General features: G+C 39.7%; 1 protein-coding gene across 2 annotated transcripts in view; it reads left to right on the top strand.

Moving 5' to 3' along the window:
* Nucleotides 1-18,945, top strand: part of KDM1A (lysine demethylase 1A) — a 40,785-nt gene that overhangs the window by 17,737 nt on the left and 4,103 nt on the right. For both annotated transcript variants that reach the window (XM_026863342.1, XM_026863341.1), the window contains 10 exons: nucleotides 463-557; nucleotides 8,560-8,702; nucleotides 9,239-9,329; nucleotides 10,066-10,200; nucleotides 11,472-11,545; nucleotides 12,203-12,314; nucleotides 12,700-12,832; nucleotides 13,601-13,788; nucleotides 14,206-14,320; nucleotides 18,649-18,776. In XM_026863342.1, the coding sequence (XP_026719143.1) occupies nucleotides 463-557; nucleotides 8,560-8,702; nucleotides 9,239-9,329; nucleotides 10,066-10,200; nucleotides 11,472-11,545; nucleotides 12,203-12,314; nucleotides 12,700-12,832; nucleotides 13,601-13,788; nucleotides 14,206-14,320; nucleotides 18,649-18,776 (1,214 nt within the window). The remainder of the gene's footprint in view (nucleotides 1-462; nucleotides 558-8,559; nucleotides 8,703-9,238; nucleotides 9,330-10,065; nucleotides 10,201-11,471; nucleotides 11,546-12,202; nucleotides 12,315-12,699; nucleotides 12,833-13,600; nucleotides 13,789-14,205; nucleotides 14,321-18,648; nucleotides 18,777-18,945) is intronic.

The following is an 18,945-nucleotide window of genomic DNA, read 5'->3' as shown; positions in this document are numbered from 1 at the left end:
TGTATTCACTAGTGTCACTTGTTGGAGTTCCACTAAGTCTTTAGGGACTGAATTCTTTGGGTTCCCTCTCCATGTTGCCACATTCTCAAAAGCTCTTGAAGTTACTGTGCAGATGTAGGAGCTTTCCTTGACTTTTCAAATACTCTGCTCAAAAACTTTCTGAAGATGTGTTTATAGCTATAAGCTCTTAATCATACTGAGGTTGCTGCTGCCCTAGGACTCTGCTTTTATAATCAGTTCTAGTTACATACTGACCTTTAAGTGTTGGTGGCAGGCTTTTTTTATCACCTTGTTGCAAGAATTGCAGTAACACCTTTGGCACTGTTATACTACTTCTCTGGTATGAATGTTGCACTGGAGTTGGTGTTTTTAGTCTCCGAAATAGCTTAAACTGTGGAGTTTTCATTTAAATGCAGACAAATTTGCAGGAGTACTCTGCTAACTATACAAAATGTTTTCCAGGAGGAAATCCCATGGCTGTCGTCAGCAAACAAGTGAATATGGAATTGGCTAAGATCAAACAAAAATGCCCGCTTTATGAAGCAAATGGACAAGCTGTAAGTCTGATACTGTTTTCCTGAACCTTTTAAAAAAATAGCATCTCAAATTGTTTTGTTACCAGGCTGTTGGTCTAGTAGGAGATAGCTTTAGGAAGAGGGAGAGGGAGAAATGAAAGTGTGTGTCTGTTTTTAGGCAGTGTAGTAATATTGTAGCATATCTACATTTATTCTTTTAAAGCCTGTTGTTTCCACGTTAATTTTTAACTTGGAATTTCAGAGGCTTTGTGGAAACCGAGTTCCTGTTTGTTCTTCACAAAACCATTTCTGTTTTTCCTTAGATAGTTGTCTGTCTCATTCCTCTTTGAAGCAATTGTCTGCTGTGCTGGTACTCTAGCTTTTGTTGTTGCTGCCACTCCTTTTCCCTGAAATTAGCTCATTCTGGCTGTTCTTCCTACCTGTTGCTTTTTAAAGAATTGATTAACCAATGCCAGCTGGTTGAATGCATGCAGTGGTTTAGCAGTAATACACTAGAGCTGAGATTCACAAACTTTAATTAGCTTTATTTCTTTCCACTGTAGTGTCGAGGAGTGCTGTTAGAGGTAGAAGTGATAGATCCTCGTTTAGTGCTGAATAACACACATGTATTGACTGGAAGTGTTTTTACCTCCTGAATCTTAAAACATAGTACCAAACGTAACTTCTAAAAGAAGACAGATGAGGATACTGTGCTTCTTGCTAGAGGACTGCTGAAGTGGTCCCTGGAACCAAACCTGTTGCAGCCTGGCACCTGCAGCTTTTCTTAATGCACATGAGCAAATAGGGTGTTCTAATAAACTTAGGGAAAGCTGCCAAGGCATTGTAGGCAGTTCTAACAGTCAGTGTGCTCTCGTGTTGTGAAGCCAGTCCTGCATGTAACATGCTTGCACCTGTACTGCTGTGTTCCCCCTCTTCCAGCTGCTTTCAGCATCTGTCCAAGCAATGTTTCGCTATCTCGAAGTGGGGCACGTCTCCCTGTGCAATTTGAAGAGACTGCCTCTGCTTCCATCACCCAGTGAGACACATGGTTCAGCTGCTTTGAGCTCTAGACCATGCTTTCATTGTCTCTGTAAGCACTGTGATACCTGGTGCTTGGCCAGGCAGCTTTCCTTTCTGTCACAGCATGCCACAACTAGATTGCTTCTATCCAGCTAAGCCCCTCAGATATGTGCAGCTCCTGGGGTCTTAGGAATTTCTCTTGTCCATCAGATAAGCACTTACAACAGATAAGCACAGGAGAAGCCAGTGGGAGTGGAGTGTTGGTTTAAAAAGGAATATTCCTCCTGATTACCTTGTAGTGTTTCCCATATTGCATTCAAATGCTGTTTATCCTATGAGACCCTGTCAGGATGGAAACTGGCAGTGTGGCTGCCAAGCACTGGGGTAGGGAGGAATCACTGAGAACAGACAAGGCTTTTGGTGATCCTTTGGCTAACCTGATGGGACAGGTAACATCACCTCCTTGTCTTCAAAGGTGGTTGCTGCAGGAAGAAATTGGTGCTGTTTAGATGTGTGCATTTATTACTCTAATGGCAGGAAGTTTGTAACACTTGTCATATTTTAAAAAGGCACGTCACAAAATTTGTCAGCTTACCTGACAAGCTGCAAACAAAGCTTGATAAGTATAGCTGGATATATATTCCAGACCAAACTTTATTACTTCTTATGTTCAGGGTTGTATTGGTGACTACGTAATGAATCAGAGTGCTCTTCCTTGGTTTAAAAATAACTAAATAAGAGGGTACCTGTGTGCTGCTTGTTTCCTAGCATGACTGTCATGTATAGCTTCTGGAACATTTAACTAAACTATCTAATTTGAAGCCGTTTTAACTATGACAGATAATTAAGAAGAGAAATTGTGTGTGAGTAATGATGACCAGTATTTTAATCTTCTATCACCCAGATACCATAAATGACAATATAATCTTGATTATGTGGCACTCTGTATCTGTGATCATATTTCTGTATTGCCTGTAGCTCATGATCATCTAAATAGTTAGAGGTTGTTACTTGATATCATAAAGAGTAAGTAAATGAAAATGGAAGCACTAAAAAGAAAATCTGAATTAGCTTGCTCAGATGTGGTGTGGTTGTACCTGGAAAGCTGTGTGTTTTGACATCTACCACTCATTTTGGCTTTCTCTTGTTTTACCTTAATATACTCCATGATGCTGCTTACACTAAGGCAGTTATTTTATTAATCCTTTTTTAATGTTGCCACAATTTTCCCTTTGGTTATTAGCACTGTGAAAAACTAAATGCTAATTATCAATTTCTATGATGTTTTCACATCTTAGTACTTTGATTTTCACCTTGCTGTGTAGAGCTTATCCTGAAATAGCTGTCAGGCTAGGTTGTATTTATTTCTACTGCAGTTGTTGAAAGGACCCTGTCAAGATACTACTTCACAAACAGTGAAAAACAAGTTTAGTTTAAGCTGAAATAACTTTCTACAGGATATCCTTCTTCCAAAGGTGCATTCACATTGGGTTACTAATGAGTATTGGGCAAGTAACTTCTAAGTATCTTCTGTGAGCAAAAATTTTTCTCACCCTGCTAATAGGAAGTCTACTAACTTGATAGTGTCCCTTTACCTCTTTCTTTCAGCTTATTCCTGAACCCAAGTCCATCCATTAGCCCACTCCTCAAAACCTCAAGCTGTATTCACCAGTAACTCCAAGAGCACAGCCTTTCTTGTCTCAGATAATAGAGCACTAATGTTCCACCTCTCCCTCTGGCATTTTGGTAAACATGGTGCTTGACAGGAGGCAAGTTGTAGCTTTTAAATTAGCTAATTCCCCAACCATCTGAGAAAGTGTAAAAAATCTCCTTGGAAAACATTATACATCAGATAATTCAGATATATAAAGCAGGGAATACATCTAGAAGTCTAGGGACAAGTAATAATTGGATGCCCTTCCTACCTTGGATACTGTCTTGACAGCTTTCCACATCCACTATCTGCATTTTACTGAAGGGCAAAGTACATAAGAGTTATACACTGAGTTTACATCCTCATTGTTAAGCTCTGCACTGAAGGCATAAATCTCTCTTGCTGCTTACAACTGTATGATGACCCAAGACTGAGCAGTTTTATACCTCCAGTTACCATTTCTCTACAGTGTGGTTATTATAGTCTTTGTCATGGTATTACCTAATTAAGGAAGACTTCTCTCTGAACAAGTGAAGATGGAATCAAGTTCTCTGAAATAGCATGGGATCTTGATGATTGCAAGTTTCAGATTATTTATGGTGAGTTGGTTTCCTCAAAAAAATTTACTGATTTATAAGTTCTGAATAGTCTTTGGGAAGTTCTACTGCCTGTACGTCTGCCTAAGCTTGTGAATGAGGCACTGAATGTCAGCTGTAAAAAGGTAGGCAATGTGAATATCAAGATGTCACTTCTCTTCCCTTTCTTCACACTACCTTCATGGTGCTGGGAAGTGTGCATTTTCTAATGCCATTTTCAGTTTGTCCACCACGATCCTCACATCCTTTTCTTCAGAGCTAATACACAACAGTCAGTCCTCAGCCAGTTTCAAGGCTTTGCCTTTGAATTTCATGAGGTTTTTTTCAACCCATTCATAGGATCATGGAAAATAATAGTTTGGGTTCAAAGGGATGTTAAAGATCATCTAATTCCACCCCCCTGCCATGAGCCCAGAGCCCCGTCCAACCTGGCCTTGAACCCTTCCAGGGAGGGGGCAAGCTACAGCTTCTCTGGGCAGCCTGTGCCAGGGCCTCACCCCCCTCACAGGGAAGAATTTCTTCATCTCATCTAAAGCTCCTCTCTGTCAGTTTAAAACCGTTACTCCTCATGCTATCCCTACACTCCTGATCAAGAGTCCCTCTCTGCCTTTCCTGTAGCCCCTTTTAAGTCCTGGGTCTCTAAGGTCTCCCTGGAGCCTTCTCTTCTCCAGCTGAACCCCCCAACTCTCTCAGCCTGTCCTCACAGGGGGTGCTCCAGCCCCCCCAGCATCCTCATGGCCTCCTCTGGACCTGCTTGAGCAGGTCTGTGTCTTTCTTATGCTAGGGGCCTCAGAGCTGGACCCAGCACTGCAGGGGGGATCTTACCAGAGCAGAGCAGAGGGGGAGAATCCCCCCCCCTCGCCCTTCTGCCCACACTGCTCTGGGTGCAGCCCAGCACACGGGTGGCTTTCTGGGCTGCGAGCGCACGTTGCTGGCTCACAGTCAGTTTTCATCCAGCAACACCCCCAAGTCCTTCTCCTCAGGGCTGCTCTCCAGCCACCCCTTGCCCAGCCTGGATTTGTGCTGGGGATTGCCCCAACCCATGTGCCCTTGGCCTTGCTGAACTGCAGGAGGTTTGCACAGTCCCACCTCTCCAGCCTGCCCAGGTCCCTCTGGATGGCCTGTCCCTTCCCTCCAGCCTGTGATAGCACCACACAGCTCAGTGTCGTTGGGGAACTTGCTGAGGGTGCCTCCATCCCACTGTCCATGTCACCATCAGCAGCGCCAGTCCCAACACCAACCCCTGAGGGCACAACTCATCACTGCTCTCCACTTGGTCATGGAGCCGTTGACCACAACTCTGCGAGTGAGACCATCCAGACCATTCCTCATCCACCCAGTGGTCCATCCCTCAAATCCACATCTCCACAGTTTTGAGACAAGGATGTCAGATGCTTTGCACAAGTCCAGGTAGATGACACTGTTGCTCTTCCCTTGTCCCCCAACACTGTAACCCCATCATAGAAGGCCACCAAATTCATCAGGCATGTTTTGCTCTTAGTGAAGCCATGCTGGCTGTCATTTTCTGTGTGTTCCAGCAGTTTCCAGGAGGATCTGCTCCGTGAGGTTGCTGGGCACAGAGGCGAGACTGACTGGCCTGTAGTTTCCCAGGTCCTCCAACTTGTTCAGATTACCCTGAGAGGAGAAGAGATTGCCGAGGCCTGAGAGCAGACCTGACACATAAAGTCTGAGGCAAAGGGGAATTTAGTGCTTTAGCCTTTTCCATATCCCTTACCACGAGGTTCAGCAGCAGGTCTGCATTATCCCTCCTTTTTTGCTACTGCTGTGCATGTAGAGTCCTTCTTGCCCTATTACATCCAGCATCTCAGTGGTTTTCCTAATGCCATATCTGCATGCTTGGGCAATGCTTATTCATTCATCACAGATGACTTGTGGTGTAATAATAGATGCTCAAGCTGAAACTTGGAAGTTGAAATTTAAATGATAAAAGTGATTACTGTCAGTTTTTTGGAATTGGCATGCTAATTTTAATTTTTCAACCTTCAGCAGAGCTATCCCATACCTCTTTATCCAGAAGGGATTTTATAATCTGATTGTTCAGTGGAGTCTGCCCTGTGGCTCTGGAGAGCCTCTGCTCAGTCTTGAGGCAGTGCGTAGTAGTGGCGAGGCCTCAGTTTTCCACTGAGACTTCTAATGAGGATGTGTACCAAGTTCTGGCCCCCTGGAGACTGGGTTTTTATTTAAACCAGAAGCTGCAGCATCCTGTTTGTCCCCAGGGTCTTGTCTTCAGAGAGAGAATCACCCATGGATTGACTGTAAGGAAGTATCCTAGAAACCAAGTCATTTATATCATGCCTTTTCATTTCCAGCTCTTTCATTATTAAAAAAAATATAAAAGGGCACAGTAGTATGTACCCACAATGTTAAAGTAGATCCTAGTGTTCAGGTGTGGTACAAGAATGCAAAGGTTAAGTCTTTGCATTAAGTGCTGGGTGTTGTCACTGGAATGTGACAGAAAAGTTTGCATTTGGGAACTAGCATTTGAAGCTTTCCTTATACTTCTGCCATGCTCAGTAGCCTTGTTGAAGCTCTCTGGTACACATAGGAAAATAGTCTCATAATTGTGAAATACATGTTCTACTTAGTGTAAAATCCAAACATTTCTGATTATCATGGGTACGAATTACGTTATTACATAGCTACAGTGTTATATAGTTGTTATCAGATGTGACTGGCAGCAGCTACTGTAAAGGGTGACACAGAAGAATCTTAAGTACAGATCTGACTAAAGAGGAATAAATTTCAGCATGTAATTCTGAAGGGGAGGGAAGCAGTATCAATCAGAGTAGGTGATACAGGTCTTTGAGACAGATTTTCAATTTTTACATGGATGAGCAGAAATGTAAACATGCATCTACATCTTGAAATTGTAGGCTGGACAAGACTGGATATACGTGTAGAGAAAGCTTGACATACCTTCATATATTGTTAAAAAATAATAATCTTTAGATATGTGCTCTAGTCTTCATATAATCTGTGTCTTCTCTAGTGCTGTTGCCTATAATATTCCAACCTTTGATCTGATAGTATCTCAAATATTTTATTATGTTTTAAAACACATAACCTTGAGAAATAAATAGTGGATATAGTATAAAATATAGTAGTGTCAAAAATGAGACTATTCGCTTTTGACACCTAATAACCTTGAGTGATAGGAGAATTTCAGTAATAACAAAAAAAGGAGAACTGATTGCTGAGTAGATGAGTCGCTAATCCTTGGCAGCCGTGAGGTGTGGGAAGTATCTTCAATCTTCAGATTCTCTCAAAAAGGTATATCCATCAGATCTACCAGATCAGATGAAATAGGAAAATTCATTTCATGATGCAGTAAGTCTCCAGGGAGGTGCTACCTCCAGATCACTATGGGATTCTAAGAGATTTCACTGCAAGAACAACGAAGAATCAGCATCTTAGTGTAGGCAGTTGGAAAAGTTGGCTTGTTAAGCTTATGATATGTACCCAGAGATGAAGTATGACTATTAACTGTTTCAGTCTGGGAAAATGCCAGATAAGAAATATCTAGAGAGCTAAAAGATAACCATTGGCACAAGAATGAGTGTCCAGCTGTAAAGTGGAAGAGGAATCCAAATTAGAGCAATGAGATACTACTACAACTTCCTAGTCAACACAGGGTATGCTTTGAGTTAGGGGTGAATAACAGCTGGAAAAGAGCCATCTAATCAGAGTTACAGGGATAGGTTTAGCACTGTTAACAGCATCTCTCAAGCTATTTTTGTTCTGGTTAGCAGTCATCCAGGAGCTTTCCCACTCTTTCTGAAGTGTATGCTTTTTTCTCCTCCCCCTGCTGATCTTTCCATTATACTCATCAGTGTTTTCTCTCTATTCTTTGATTAACATAGACTGGGTTTAACAGGTGTTAATACCATGTGATGCTTGCTCTTCTCAGCCCATGCAGCTGTCATCACCTAACAGGTATTTCCACAGTAGCAGCAGCACACACTATTTAAATGAGTATCTATCTTCAGTACAGTCAAATATCACCATTCTGGAAGTGTCCTCCATCATCTTAGAAAAGCTGGATTCGTGGTTCTTAGTCACGCTGACTGCTCCAAACAATCAGCTGTTGCCTGTTTACTTCACTGAGCCATGCCAAGCCTTCTAAAGCCTTGTGACTGTGTGGAGCCCTCCTGCCATCAGAGTGGTCTTTTGTCCCATGGCAAGCTTCTGGAGCTTTGAGCACACCTTCAATAAGGAAGTCTCCATGTGCCCATAAATGGGCTTACTTTCCTCATGCAAGAGATGTTGGTTGTCACTGGTTTGCCAGCTGCTCTTCTAGCTCTTTGGCCAGACATCCTGGCAAAGTGATTTTGTCTTGTACAGACCTTGGTGTCTGACCATTTGAGAGAGCTAAGGGTATTAAATTTCTTTTTACAAGGGCTGTTCTCAGTGACTTTTTTTTGTTTTACTCTTGAAGTGGTGACTCTAGTTTAGGGTATGTGATACCTCTTTACATCTCTTTTTTTTTTTTTTTTACCAGTGCTGTAAGAATTTATTTGCACTCTGCCTTTCTCATTCCTCTGATTTGGAGAACAGTAGCATTCCAGGTTTGTTACAAGGTGTTGTGAATTTAGACTGCAGTAGAGAAAGTGATCTTTGCTATGGTTTCTTTTAAAATTTTCTCTATGCTACTCAAGTGTCTTGTCTCTGAGGCTTTGAAGTTTGGTGACCTGTATTTTTTCTTTTTATTTATGAAGGAGTTATTAAGAAGAAAGTTTGTTTTTTTGGCCTGTAGGTTCCAAAAGAGAAAGATGAAATGGTGGAGCAGGAATTTAATCGTCTGCTGGAAGCCACATCCTATCTCAGTCATCAGCTGGATTTTAATGTTCTCAATAATAAGCCTGTCTCCCTGGGTCAGGCTCTGGAGGTTGTCATACAGTAAGTGACTTCTTCGTGGTAGACTTTCCTATTTTGTGGAGGAGTTTCCAAAAGATATCTGAAACAATTGTGATGCTCCTAGGGTAAGCATTACCCACTTCATACAGCTGTTCAGTTTCTGTTGAGTTTTGTCTATGTGTTTCTTGTTTACTGAGGCAAAACAGGCCAAAGATGGTTAAAGAAGCAAATATCTTTTCTTAAAAGCTTCATGAAAATCACTGCTACAGTAACTGATAGTAGGTAATTGACTTAGTATGAATTGGTGTACATACAGCCCACTTAAGCTACTTGAAAGCTAATGGCATTTGTAATATGCCTTTTAGTAATAGTAGCTAACTTCAGACTCGTATTTTAGCAAGTCAAGTACCCCTTATTTACGGAAACTTGTATTAATTTTCTAATTGCCATATGAGTGTTTACTAAAATATCCCACGACATGTGCTTTTGTTGCATTACATTAATTAGGTTGTGATAATGAGTTTTCTCAGTCATGCAAGGATTTTATGCTGAACTGACTCAGTTCTCACCTTTTCCAGATTGCAGGAGAAGCATGTGAAGGATGAGCAGATTGAACACTGGAAAAAAATTGTGAAAACACAGGAGGAATTGAAAGATCTTCTTAACAAGGTCAGATGATGACTTTTAGAACAAGAAGATAGCATTGTGTTCCTCGAAGTGGCAAAATGTATAAAAAACTTCCATGGTAAAAGATCAGACAGTTGCCCATTAATGCTGTTCTTAAACATATGTGTTAGTTTAAGACCTGCCTAGAAGCACTATTATGACAAAGGAGTCTCCATTTTTGAGGAGGAACACAGAAGTGATTAAGCAGAAGACTGTAAAACATAAATATGAGAAGAGAGGAAGAGGACAGACATGATAAACAGTGTTGTGTCATAGCTTCCTTTAGAGATGTTGATAATGACTGAGGCTTTTTAGGGGGTATTTTAAAATATTTACTTTCTTTACCACAAATCTGATTTGTAGTGTAGAAACAGTAGTTTATGCCTGCTTACAGTGGTTTTGGTTGTGGTAGATGACATCCTTACTTGTCCATGGTAGTTCCTCAAATTAAAAATGTCCAAGCACAGCTCTGGTATTCAAAGTTATTTGCAACATATTTTGTGAGAAATCAATCATAATGGGTTTAAGCCATGTTGTTTTGAGGTTGGTGGTATTTATTGTGGTTTCTTGAAGGTAGAATTGCATATAAGTAACATGTGCCAAAACCAGGAAATCTCTGGTATAATGGCATAGTTTGAGATGAGTATCCATTTTACACAGTAACTTGCATGAAATCTACCTTCCCTCATATTTTTTTTCCCCCCTTCCTTTTTCCCTTTTCCTACTCCACGTGAAAAAGATGGTAAATTTAAAAGAGAAGATTAAAGAACTTCATCAACAGTATAAGGAAGCGTCAGAAGTGAAGCCACCTCGGGATATTACAGCAGAATTCCTTGTGAAAAGCAAACACAGAGATCTGACTGCACTTTGCAAGGTAAAGAATGACATACATACAGCACTTAAGTAAGTGGTTTCTAAGGACTTCAGCAGCCAAATAAAATTAGGCAATATGAAAGCTTCCACATCTCTCACTCTGATTTAACACACTCACAAGAACATGATTGATGGTCACTCTGGGTTGTAATATTTGATAACAGGGCTGCATAAAGCACCTTTGCATACCTATCTTTCATGGGTCATGATGGAGAGGATTAACATGTTGAAGGCTCAGTAGCAGTCTGTGCTGGCTCATGTCAGATGGCGTTTATGGGTGTGAAGGCTAAATTTCAAGTGAGACTTGGTGTTTAGTACTGCCAGGTCTCACTATAGTCTGGAAATAAAATCTGCACTTGGAGAGATGCTCTTTCTCTAAGATGAAAAAGGCAGTTTCCTAAATAAAAGACTTCTTTTTATCCAGTTATAATCTACAGAGTTCTATCTTGACAAGCTGAGTTAGTTCCCCCCTCTATATATCTTGATGTAGAAATATGCCTTAAAAAGGAAACCTTAAAAACTGTTTGTTCTGTGACAGCAAAAGACACTTTGCTAACCCAGGTCAGATAGAGCCAAGGATCATTTTTCAGCTACTTGTTCAACAGAAGATACATACCTTTATTTGGAAGCTCAGTGTGTTTGTGAATACATAAGTAGTAGCTCTTCTATTTTGTCACCCATGAACAGCTTTCTGCTCTTGTTGCCATTGTTGGACACTCCAAATTATTCTGCCTTAAAGGAAAATGATTGTTGCCTTTATAACTAATTTTACTAATGTTTTTTAAAATAAGAGAAAACATTCCCAAAACCCTCTGAAAGAAACTTGAATTAGATCATGTATTTGCCTTTTGCATGAGTGCTTCTGCTTTGGAAATCTCTGTGTACACTATTAACTATAATCTTTTAAAAGAGAAAGAAGAATAGAAATACCATTTCATGCAGTATGTAAAAGCTGCCAGTACCATAGGAACCTTTAAAATACCAGGACTGTAATGGACCTTTATGTTCTTCAGATCTGAGTGATTAAATTCCTGAAATATTAGCATACTAATCTTTTCTGCAGTGTGGCATATGCTGCTGTATATTTGAACTGCAGAAGGGCAAAATATACTGGATTGAATGTTGAAAAACTGAAGAACTTGATTTAGATTCCACTAAAACCATGAATGTTCCACTGATTTCTCTTGAGATTAGGTTTAGTCTGATGCTACATAATGCCTTTAAGTCCTTTTACATGTAAACTGATTTTAATGTTAGCTTTAATCTTATTAGGAGTACGATGAATTGGCAGAGACACAAGGCAAGCTGGAAGAGAAATTACAAGAACTTGAAGCCAATCCACCAAGGTAAAGATACAGACTATAAAAATGAATACTTAGGGAAGCAGTGTTTTGGGGGTTTTTTTACTGCTACTTCTCACTGAGTTTCGAAAATGCTATGGTAAGCTTTCTTTTAATTATGGCAGCTCAAGGCATTAGGAGGGTACAAACATGAACTTTGAGCTCCCTGAGCTTTAGAACTTACCTTCCTAGGTTTTAGAGGACAAAATGTGGTTCTTAGCTAAGGTGCATTTTGGTAGAAATCCTTACTATAACCAGTGCCTGATCTTAGGAAGCCTTTGAGATTTGAAATCCCCATGAATAATGATAGCATACCAATGCTGCTTATTTTGGCAGAATTTTATTATTTTGTGCTCTGTGTGATTATACTAGGCTCTTAGTTGTCATCTTATGCATGTTACTTAAGCCATTATTTATGTAACTTTTTTTCTATTTCTGAAGTTTCTAGCTTCACTTAGAATATTTTACATCAATTCTACTTTGACAATGTGAATTTGCTGGTTTTTGATATTCAGCTTTCATGAAGGAGGATCAAATGTTTGGAACAGAGTTTGCTCGTGTTATTTTTTAAATTTTTTTTATTTCTCCACTATGGAGAAATGCATTTGCAACATCCTACTGTGGCAAACTAAATGCGTTTGTATTATGTTTGGTTTTTTCTAGTGATGTTTATCTGTCATCAAGAGACAGGCAAATACTTGACTGGCATTTTGCAAACCTAGAGTTTGCTAATGCTACACCCCTGTCTACACTTTCACTGAAGCACTGGGACCAGGTAGCTATTTAATGTATTCATTCAGCAAAAGACTAAAAACTGAAGCTATATTTATTTCATTATTGTGGAAGCTTCTCTGTTAACAGTTTATAAACACTTAACTGTTATCTGCTCTTAGAAGATAGTGACCTCTTACATGATTATTATTTGCTGATAAAATTCCACACAGCTTTTTGTTAGTGACAAAACAGTCTCTAATGATACTGTGTACTGAAAGTTTCTGTACTGATTACTTGACTAATAAACAGAAAGGATTTCAAATTTGAGTCACTATTTGAAAAAAAGGTTTTGAACATTTTTTTCCGTTGTGTAGAGTTGCTGTTTATTTTCTATTGAATTATGTAATTTCACTATAATTCATGCTTTTTATGCATCTTCATTTTAGGATGATGACTTTGAATTCACAGGCAGTCACTTGACTGTGAGGAATGGATATTCCTGTGTGCCTGTAGCCTTGGCAGAAGGGTTGGATATTAAATTAAACACAGCAGTTCGACAGGTTCGCTATACAGCATCAGGTAAATGAAACCACCTGCTCTGGAAAACTACACTGAGGGAGTATGATCATAGAGATTAGATTTCAGTTCTTCTGGAAGCAGATGTGAAGATTGATCTCATAAACCCTCCCATTATACATTTTGGATTAGATAAACAGCCACATTTCTTACTGTAATTAGTTGTGGAGGAAGCTGTTAGAAATGTATTAATCTTTTAACAGTTTTTGCTTATTGCTGTGACTGATTTGACACTGTCCTTTTTAGTTGTATTTACTGATTCACAAGCTCACGTTCATTTTCCCATTTCTTCACTGACTGAAGTGTTTGGAGTAAGAGGTCTTGCACGGCTGAAGACTTGTTGCCACAGGATCTAGTATTAGAAGTATAAATGAATGTAATATAGACTCACATGGAAGGAATATCTTTTTGTTGTTCTTCAAAAAGTTGGGCTTGAGAAACTGTCAGCTGGGAGAGGAACTCAATGAGAGGCTCAATCTCTACTTGCTATTTAGTTATGCATATATTTAAATGTAATGTAGTGTCCTAAATGAATTTATCCCAGTATGGCCTTTTTCAGATGCTGTGTAAATTACACTTTCTGGAATTGAGCTATGTGGCCTGTAGCATTCACTTGCATCCAAGTTAAGTGATTGTTAGTGTAAAGCTGTCTCCATAAATGAAATGTTTTTTAATGTGGATAAGTTTTTATGGTAGATTCTTTAGAGTTTCTATTCCAGTGCTCTTGCCTCCTGGCCTATTAAATGATTGATTTTTCTCTCACCTTTCTAGGCTGTGAAGTGATAGCTGTAAATACCCGCTCTACTAGTCAGACTTTCATTTACAAATGTGATGCTGTGCTGTGTACTCTTCCCTTGGGAGTGTTGAAGCAGCAGCCTCCAGCAGTGCAGTTTGTGCCACCTCTTCCTGAGTGGAAAACTTCTGCAGTGCAGCGTATGGGATTTGGCAACCTTAACAAGGTGACTTGGGCATGGAGGGACCTGCAGCAGACTAGGGGTTGCAGTAGGTAGAATCTGAAATGTGTATGGAATAGGTATGGTGGGTGAGAGGAAGAACTTTTTCCAAGATTTCGGTGCTGAAAATTATCTGAAAACAACTGTAAGGACCTCTTCTCTATTTCCACCACAATTTTTAATGAGTTAAATTTCAGAAGTAAGTGTGACTACAGTGTGTCTGCTGTAGCTCATTAATCAGCAAATCTGTAGACTGAGAGAGCATGCTATCCTGTGGAAGGCAGTATGGCTATACACCCTTATGTGTTACGTATATGCAGTAGATATTCACCAGATTTTCCTTTCTGGTGATAAACATTTAATGAGTGTAGTTGTCTATTTTTTCTGTGCACTGTTCCTAATCTTTGATTCTTTTTGGTTTAGGTTGTGTTGTGTTTTGATCGTGTCTTCTGGGATCCAAGTGTCAATTTGTTTGGTCACGTTGGTAGCACAACTGCAAGCAGAGGAGAACTTTTCCTGTTTTGGAACCTGTACAAAGGTAGCTGTGGTGCATGTCTACTTTTGCCAGTGTCTTATTTGTATAGTTTCAGATCTAGAAAAGAGCACTTTTTAAGATGCTGTTAGTTAAGATACTGTTAGATGGATATGGTAAGAAGATAGTATTTGTAGGAAGACAAATGGAAGCAGAGAGTGCCACTGACTTGCAAACTGGTTTATAGTAAATTAGGGCAGAACATGGATGAGTATGGGTTTACTAATGCTGAATTCCAGGCTCTGTCTGTTAAATTGCATTGCTGCCAATCTGATGTAACACTTGCACTTTTCTAGGCTACTTTATTGTCTTGCACCATGGTGAAGTTGTCCTGTAATTTAGTGTTACTGTGGTTGATTCTCTTTAGTTGCCACTGGTATTCTGAAAAAACAAACCTTTTCGGTTTTATTGTGCTGTATTAAGAAAAAAAACCCAAAAAACTGATCTAACATGTTCATAGTATTTCAGAAATACAGAAAATAATGTGTATTCTGTTTGCAAAAGAGCAGTGTTGTCTTAATCTGCTTTATTGTAATGTATTGAGTTCTCCAAGGAAAGGGTGATTTATCTCTGCAGCATTTCTGAGTTAAAAGCATTTCTTAGTTCATAAGTCTCTTTGAAATCATGCAAATGGGACTGGCATCCAATTTAGTCATAGTTGTGAAAACCTCAGCTTCCTGAATGCTTTTGAAGTTGAACTGACAGTTTGAAGGCAGACCTCTTTCGTTGGGCTGTTTAATCTGGAATTATTTGATAACTGTTGAAGAGCCCCTTTCATCTGTGATTGTAAATCCTTTCTGGTATGGGTGATTTTGCTGTCCAGGATTTCAGACTTAAGCATCTAGGAACTAACCAAGATAAATTACATTTTTTTTTCAGATGTAAGGGGTGCTCTTGACTTGTGTATTCTCTTACGGGGCTGAGTTGCTGGTTATCCTGCTTTGATTTAGCAGGGGGGTGCAGTGCAGCCTTTACAGAGTAGTGAACACTCAGGTTCCAGCAGAGCAGACTAGACACTTTGTGATAGCTCCATCCTCCTCCTGAGCAGTGCTGTTCCAGCCTGATGAGCTGCAGGCCTGTCCAAATAGTTAAGGTGCAGTGTGCCCTGGAGGAAGGGCAAGATGTGGCGTCTCTGATTTGTTGAATGAATGACTTTGTTTCCTCTTCTGAGCATCAAAGTAGCTATGACTGTAGACTGATAACTTTAGAACTGACAGATAACTTTAGAACTCCTCTTCAGAAAACGCTTAAGTAGGCAAAAGGTGTTGCGCTGCCTGTTTCTACAGGGTTTTCTTTGCCATTAGTAGTGTACAGCTGGTGTTTGCCACAAGAGGTTGTCAGAAGATATTTTTAGTAAACATACAGGTTTTGTTCATTGCCATTTATCATACTAAAAGCAAAGGTGTATATATGGTGAGCACTATTCGTTGAGTTACTTCTCTTGCAGATGACTGTTTAAAGTACTGGTGGGTTTTCTTCAGCTCTATCATGGGGGGACCAAGTTTTTGTTTTAACTGGAGAAAATGGCTGTGCGAAGAAGGTGCCTTCCTAGGGTATTTAATTGTTAAAATGTCCCATCAAGTCTTATGAAACAAATACAAATAATGAGCTTTGGATAACAAGGCTGTTCATATATCTGCTTTTGTGGCTTTAAAGTGGCTGTTACTTAACAAGTAGTGTTGGGGTTTTGATTTAGATGGAAAGACCATCTCACGTACAAAAGTTTTGCTGCTAAATGCAAAACCTTCTTTCTCATGAAAATAGGTAGAGCATGTAGAAATAAAATAGAAATGCTGTAAAATCCTATGCTAAAGCACATCAGATGGCTGAAATAAAACGTTATTGTGTCTTGTAGATAGTTAGATGGCAGTTAATGTGATTACACTGTGAAATATTAAAGTAGACTGGACTGAACTTGTGAAGCTGATATTCTGTATTTCTGTAGCCATAGCATTCTGGTCAGACACTATTTAAACTGAGCAGATTGGAGAGCAATTAGTAGTCCAGAAACAAAAAAACCTGGAAGTATCACAGCACATGCTGTATTACCTCTGTGGAAGCTCTTTAAAGGTCTTGTGCTGCAGAGACCAGCTGGTCTCTGACAAGTGTTTAAAGGTAAGTGGGTGAATGAAGTGAAACTCGGATGAAAAGGGAGCATGTGTTTGTACTGCTGTGGGGTGACTGCTTGTAGCTCTGACATGAATCCCCCCAGTGCTTTAAGTCTAGTTCAGGTTATGATGGCTGAGAAAACCTTAGCCTCTGGAATGCCGTGTATGTCCCAGAGCAGCTGGCCTGTGCTGTTGGATTATTGTTTTAGCCATGTAGACATGCTTTAAGATGGAGATACTCCATCAGCACAGGGCAGAGGAATTCCTGGAAGAAACACTTGGGGTTTTCAGGAAGTCCAATGACACTTCAGTCTCTGTTTTCTTGCCTGGCTCTTTCGTTTTTCCTGGAGACATGTGATGAAAAAGATGAGGCCTTTTCTCTGTCATAGTTTTGTGGTTACTCACTCATCTCTGGCTAAACCATGTTCTCTGCTTGCTGTTTGGTGTTAAGTCTCCATAAACATCACTGCCTCAAGGAGAGAACTTTCTGTGGGGCAGTGACACATGCTTATCATGCAAGAAGCTTTTCTGAGCAGCACTTTGGTATTTGTGTAGCAAAATAGTCACTGTTCTGCTCCAGTCTTCTGGCTTACTGTTAACAGTTCTGAATTAATTCAGGTAACTCAATAGCAACACTTTAAAGTCTGGATAAATGCTTACAAAACAGGGTCTCTTGCCTGGAAAGGCAGGATTACCAGAAAAATATTTTGGGATTGTCTGAATACAGGTTTTCATGACCAAATTTATGGAAGCTGCATTTTGAATATGCAGTTTTTCCATCAAGAAAAAAAAATATGTATAGTGAATAATTGCTGAAAAGTTCATTGATCTCGTTTGTCAAGGATGGCAAATTAGGAAGAACTTTGCTGCTGAAATATTTCCCAGCACCAATGGATGATAGGAAACCAGTTTTTTGTTCTTCCTTCAATTGTTTGAAACACTAGGCTAATCTTTCAGAAAATGGAGTTTAACTAGAGGAGCAATCCTGTATCTTTTTTCTCTAATAAGCTGCTTCTAGTTCCAGAGGTCATGTATGTTGGTGTCTTAATGATATCTTGAACAGTGTAATTGTCTCTGTAGTAATAATAGCCTTACTAGTCTAACTTATTCAGAGTTTTAAACTTCTGGTTTTAACTGGAATATATTGCTGAGTCTCCCAGCCTGTATATTGCGACTGAACTTTGGCCAGCTTTATTTCAAGAGCAGTAACTTGATGGAATCATGGTGTACCAGGAGATCTCTGTATATATCAGGACATAAGGAATTCAGTAATCATTTTGGAAACCTGTACAAAAGTTAAAGCCAAATTTTTAACAAGGGCTTTATTTCCCATTTCAATATGCTTGACATCTGTTTCTAGCTGTAGTATTTTCTTTGCTAAATTTAGGAGTTCATAAATATCTCCAGGAGGAGAAAGATCAACACAGATTTTCTTACTAAGTAACTGCTTGGGTCTGAATCACTTCTTGTAAATGCATGTTTCTTGCCATTGTGTTATTTTGGTAGTTCTTCAATACTTACCTAAGATTTTCCTTGAATTTCTGACTACCAAAAATGTATGTCTTACTATAGCTGGTCAGAGGTGAAATGACCTCATCTGTTTGTATATCCTACAATCACATTAACACTTCACCATAGCATCACATGGGCAGCTGAGTTATTTGATATTTGTCCATTTGAATTCTTCTCAGAATTGCTGCTTCTCTGGGTATTGTTCTACTGTTCATAGTTTCCATCTCCTCCACTGAGATTATTCTGCGTGAATGTGCATTGGTAATGAAGAAAGCTAGATACTTCATATGAGTGAAATACAGGCAACTTAACTGCTATGCTGATGTTAATCATACCTAAATTAGATTGTTTGGAAGGTACAGAGTTCCCTTAAATGTAGTACAGATGATTGTTAAATCTCAGTGGAACCTCCTATGTCAAACAAGTGATGTTTTCGCTAAAGAAAACTTTTCTCTTCTGCATGTTGTACTTTCCTGATGTGTGTATTTAATTTTTAATACCTCAGGTCTACTGATAATTTTAAATAGTACAATATTAACTGGTTTTCCTTTCGGTAATTTGACAAAATCTTGGAAAATTCAGGACCACTTCTGTTGGGTTTGTTTAGTTTTTAATCTCATGATTTAGCTGCCTATTCAAGTCCAACTTGTCTGATTAAAAAGTTCGATTTCAGTAATTCAGTTGTTTTTTCTCTCTCCTTCCCCACCCTTCCAGCTCCAATTTTGTTGGCTTTGGTAGCAGGAGAAGCAGCCGGGATCATGGAAAATATCAGCGATGATGTCATCGTTGGACGGTGCCTTGCCATCCTCAAAGGCATATTTGGTAGCAGCGCTGTGCCCCAGGTTAGTGCAGGCAGCATCTTGGGGTAACTTCTCTGCGTTTCAGAACGTACTGCAGTTCTCAGTATTGGCTCTGGTATTGAGCTGGTCGGTGTATGTACCGCCTTTTGATCAGGGTTTTTTGGGAGGAGAGGTTGTTTGTGGGTGTGGGTTTTTTTGGGGTGGGCTGGGG

The sequence above is a fragment of the Athene cunicularia genome (genome assembly GCF_003259725.1).
Source record: "Athene cunicularia isolate RWA chromosome 23 unlocalized genomic scaffold, athCun1 chr23_part1, whole genome shotgun sequence".
Classification (NCBI taxonomy): Eukaryota; Metazoa; Chordata; class Aves; order Strigiformes; family Strigidae; genus Athene; species Athene cunicularia.
This window is presented reverse-complemented; position numbering and strand designations above follow the sequence as displayed.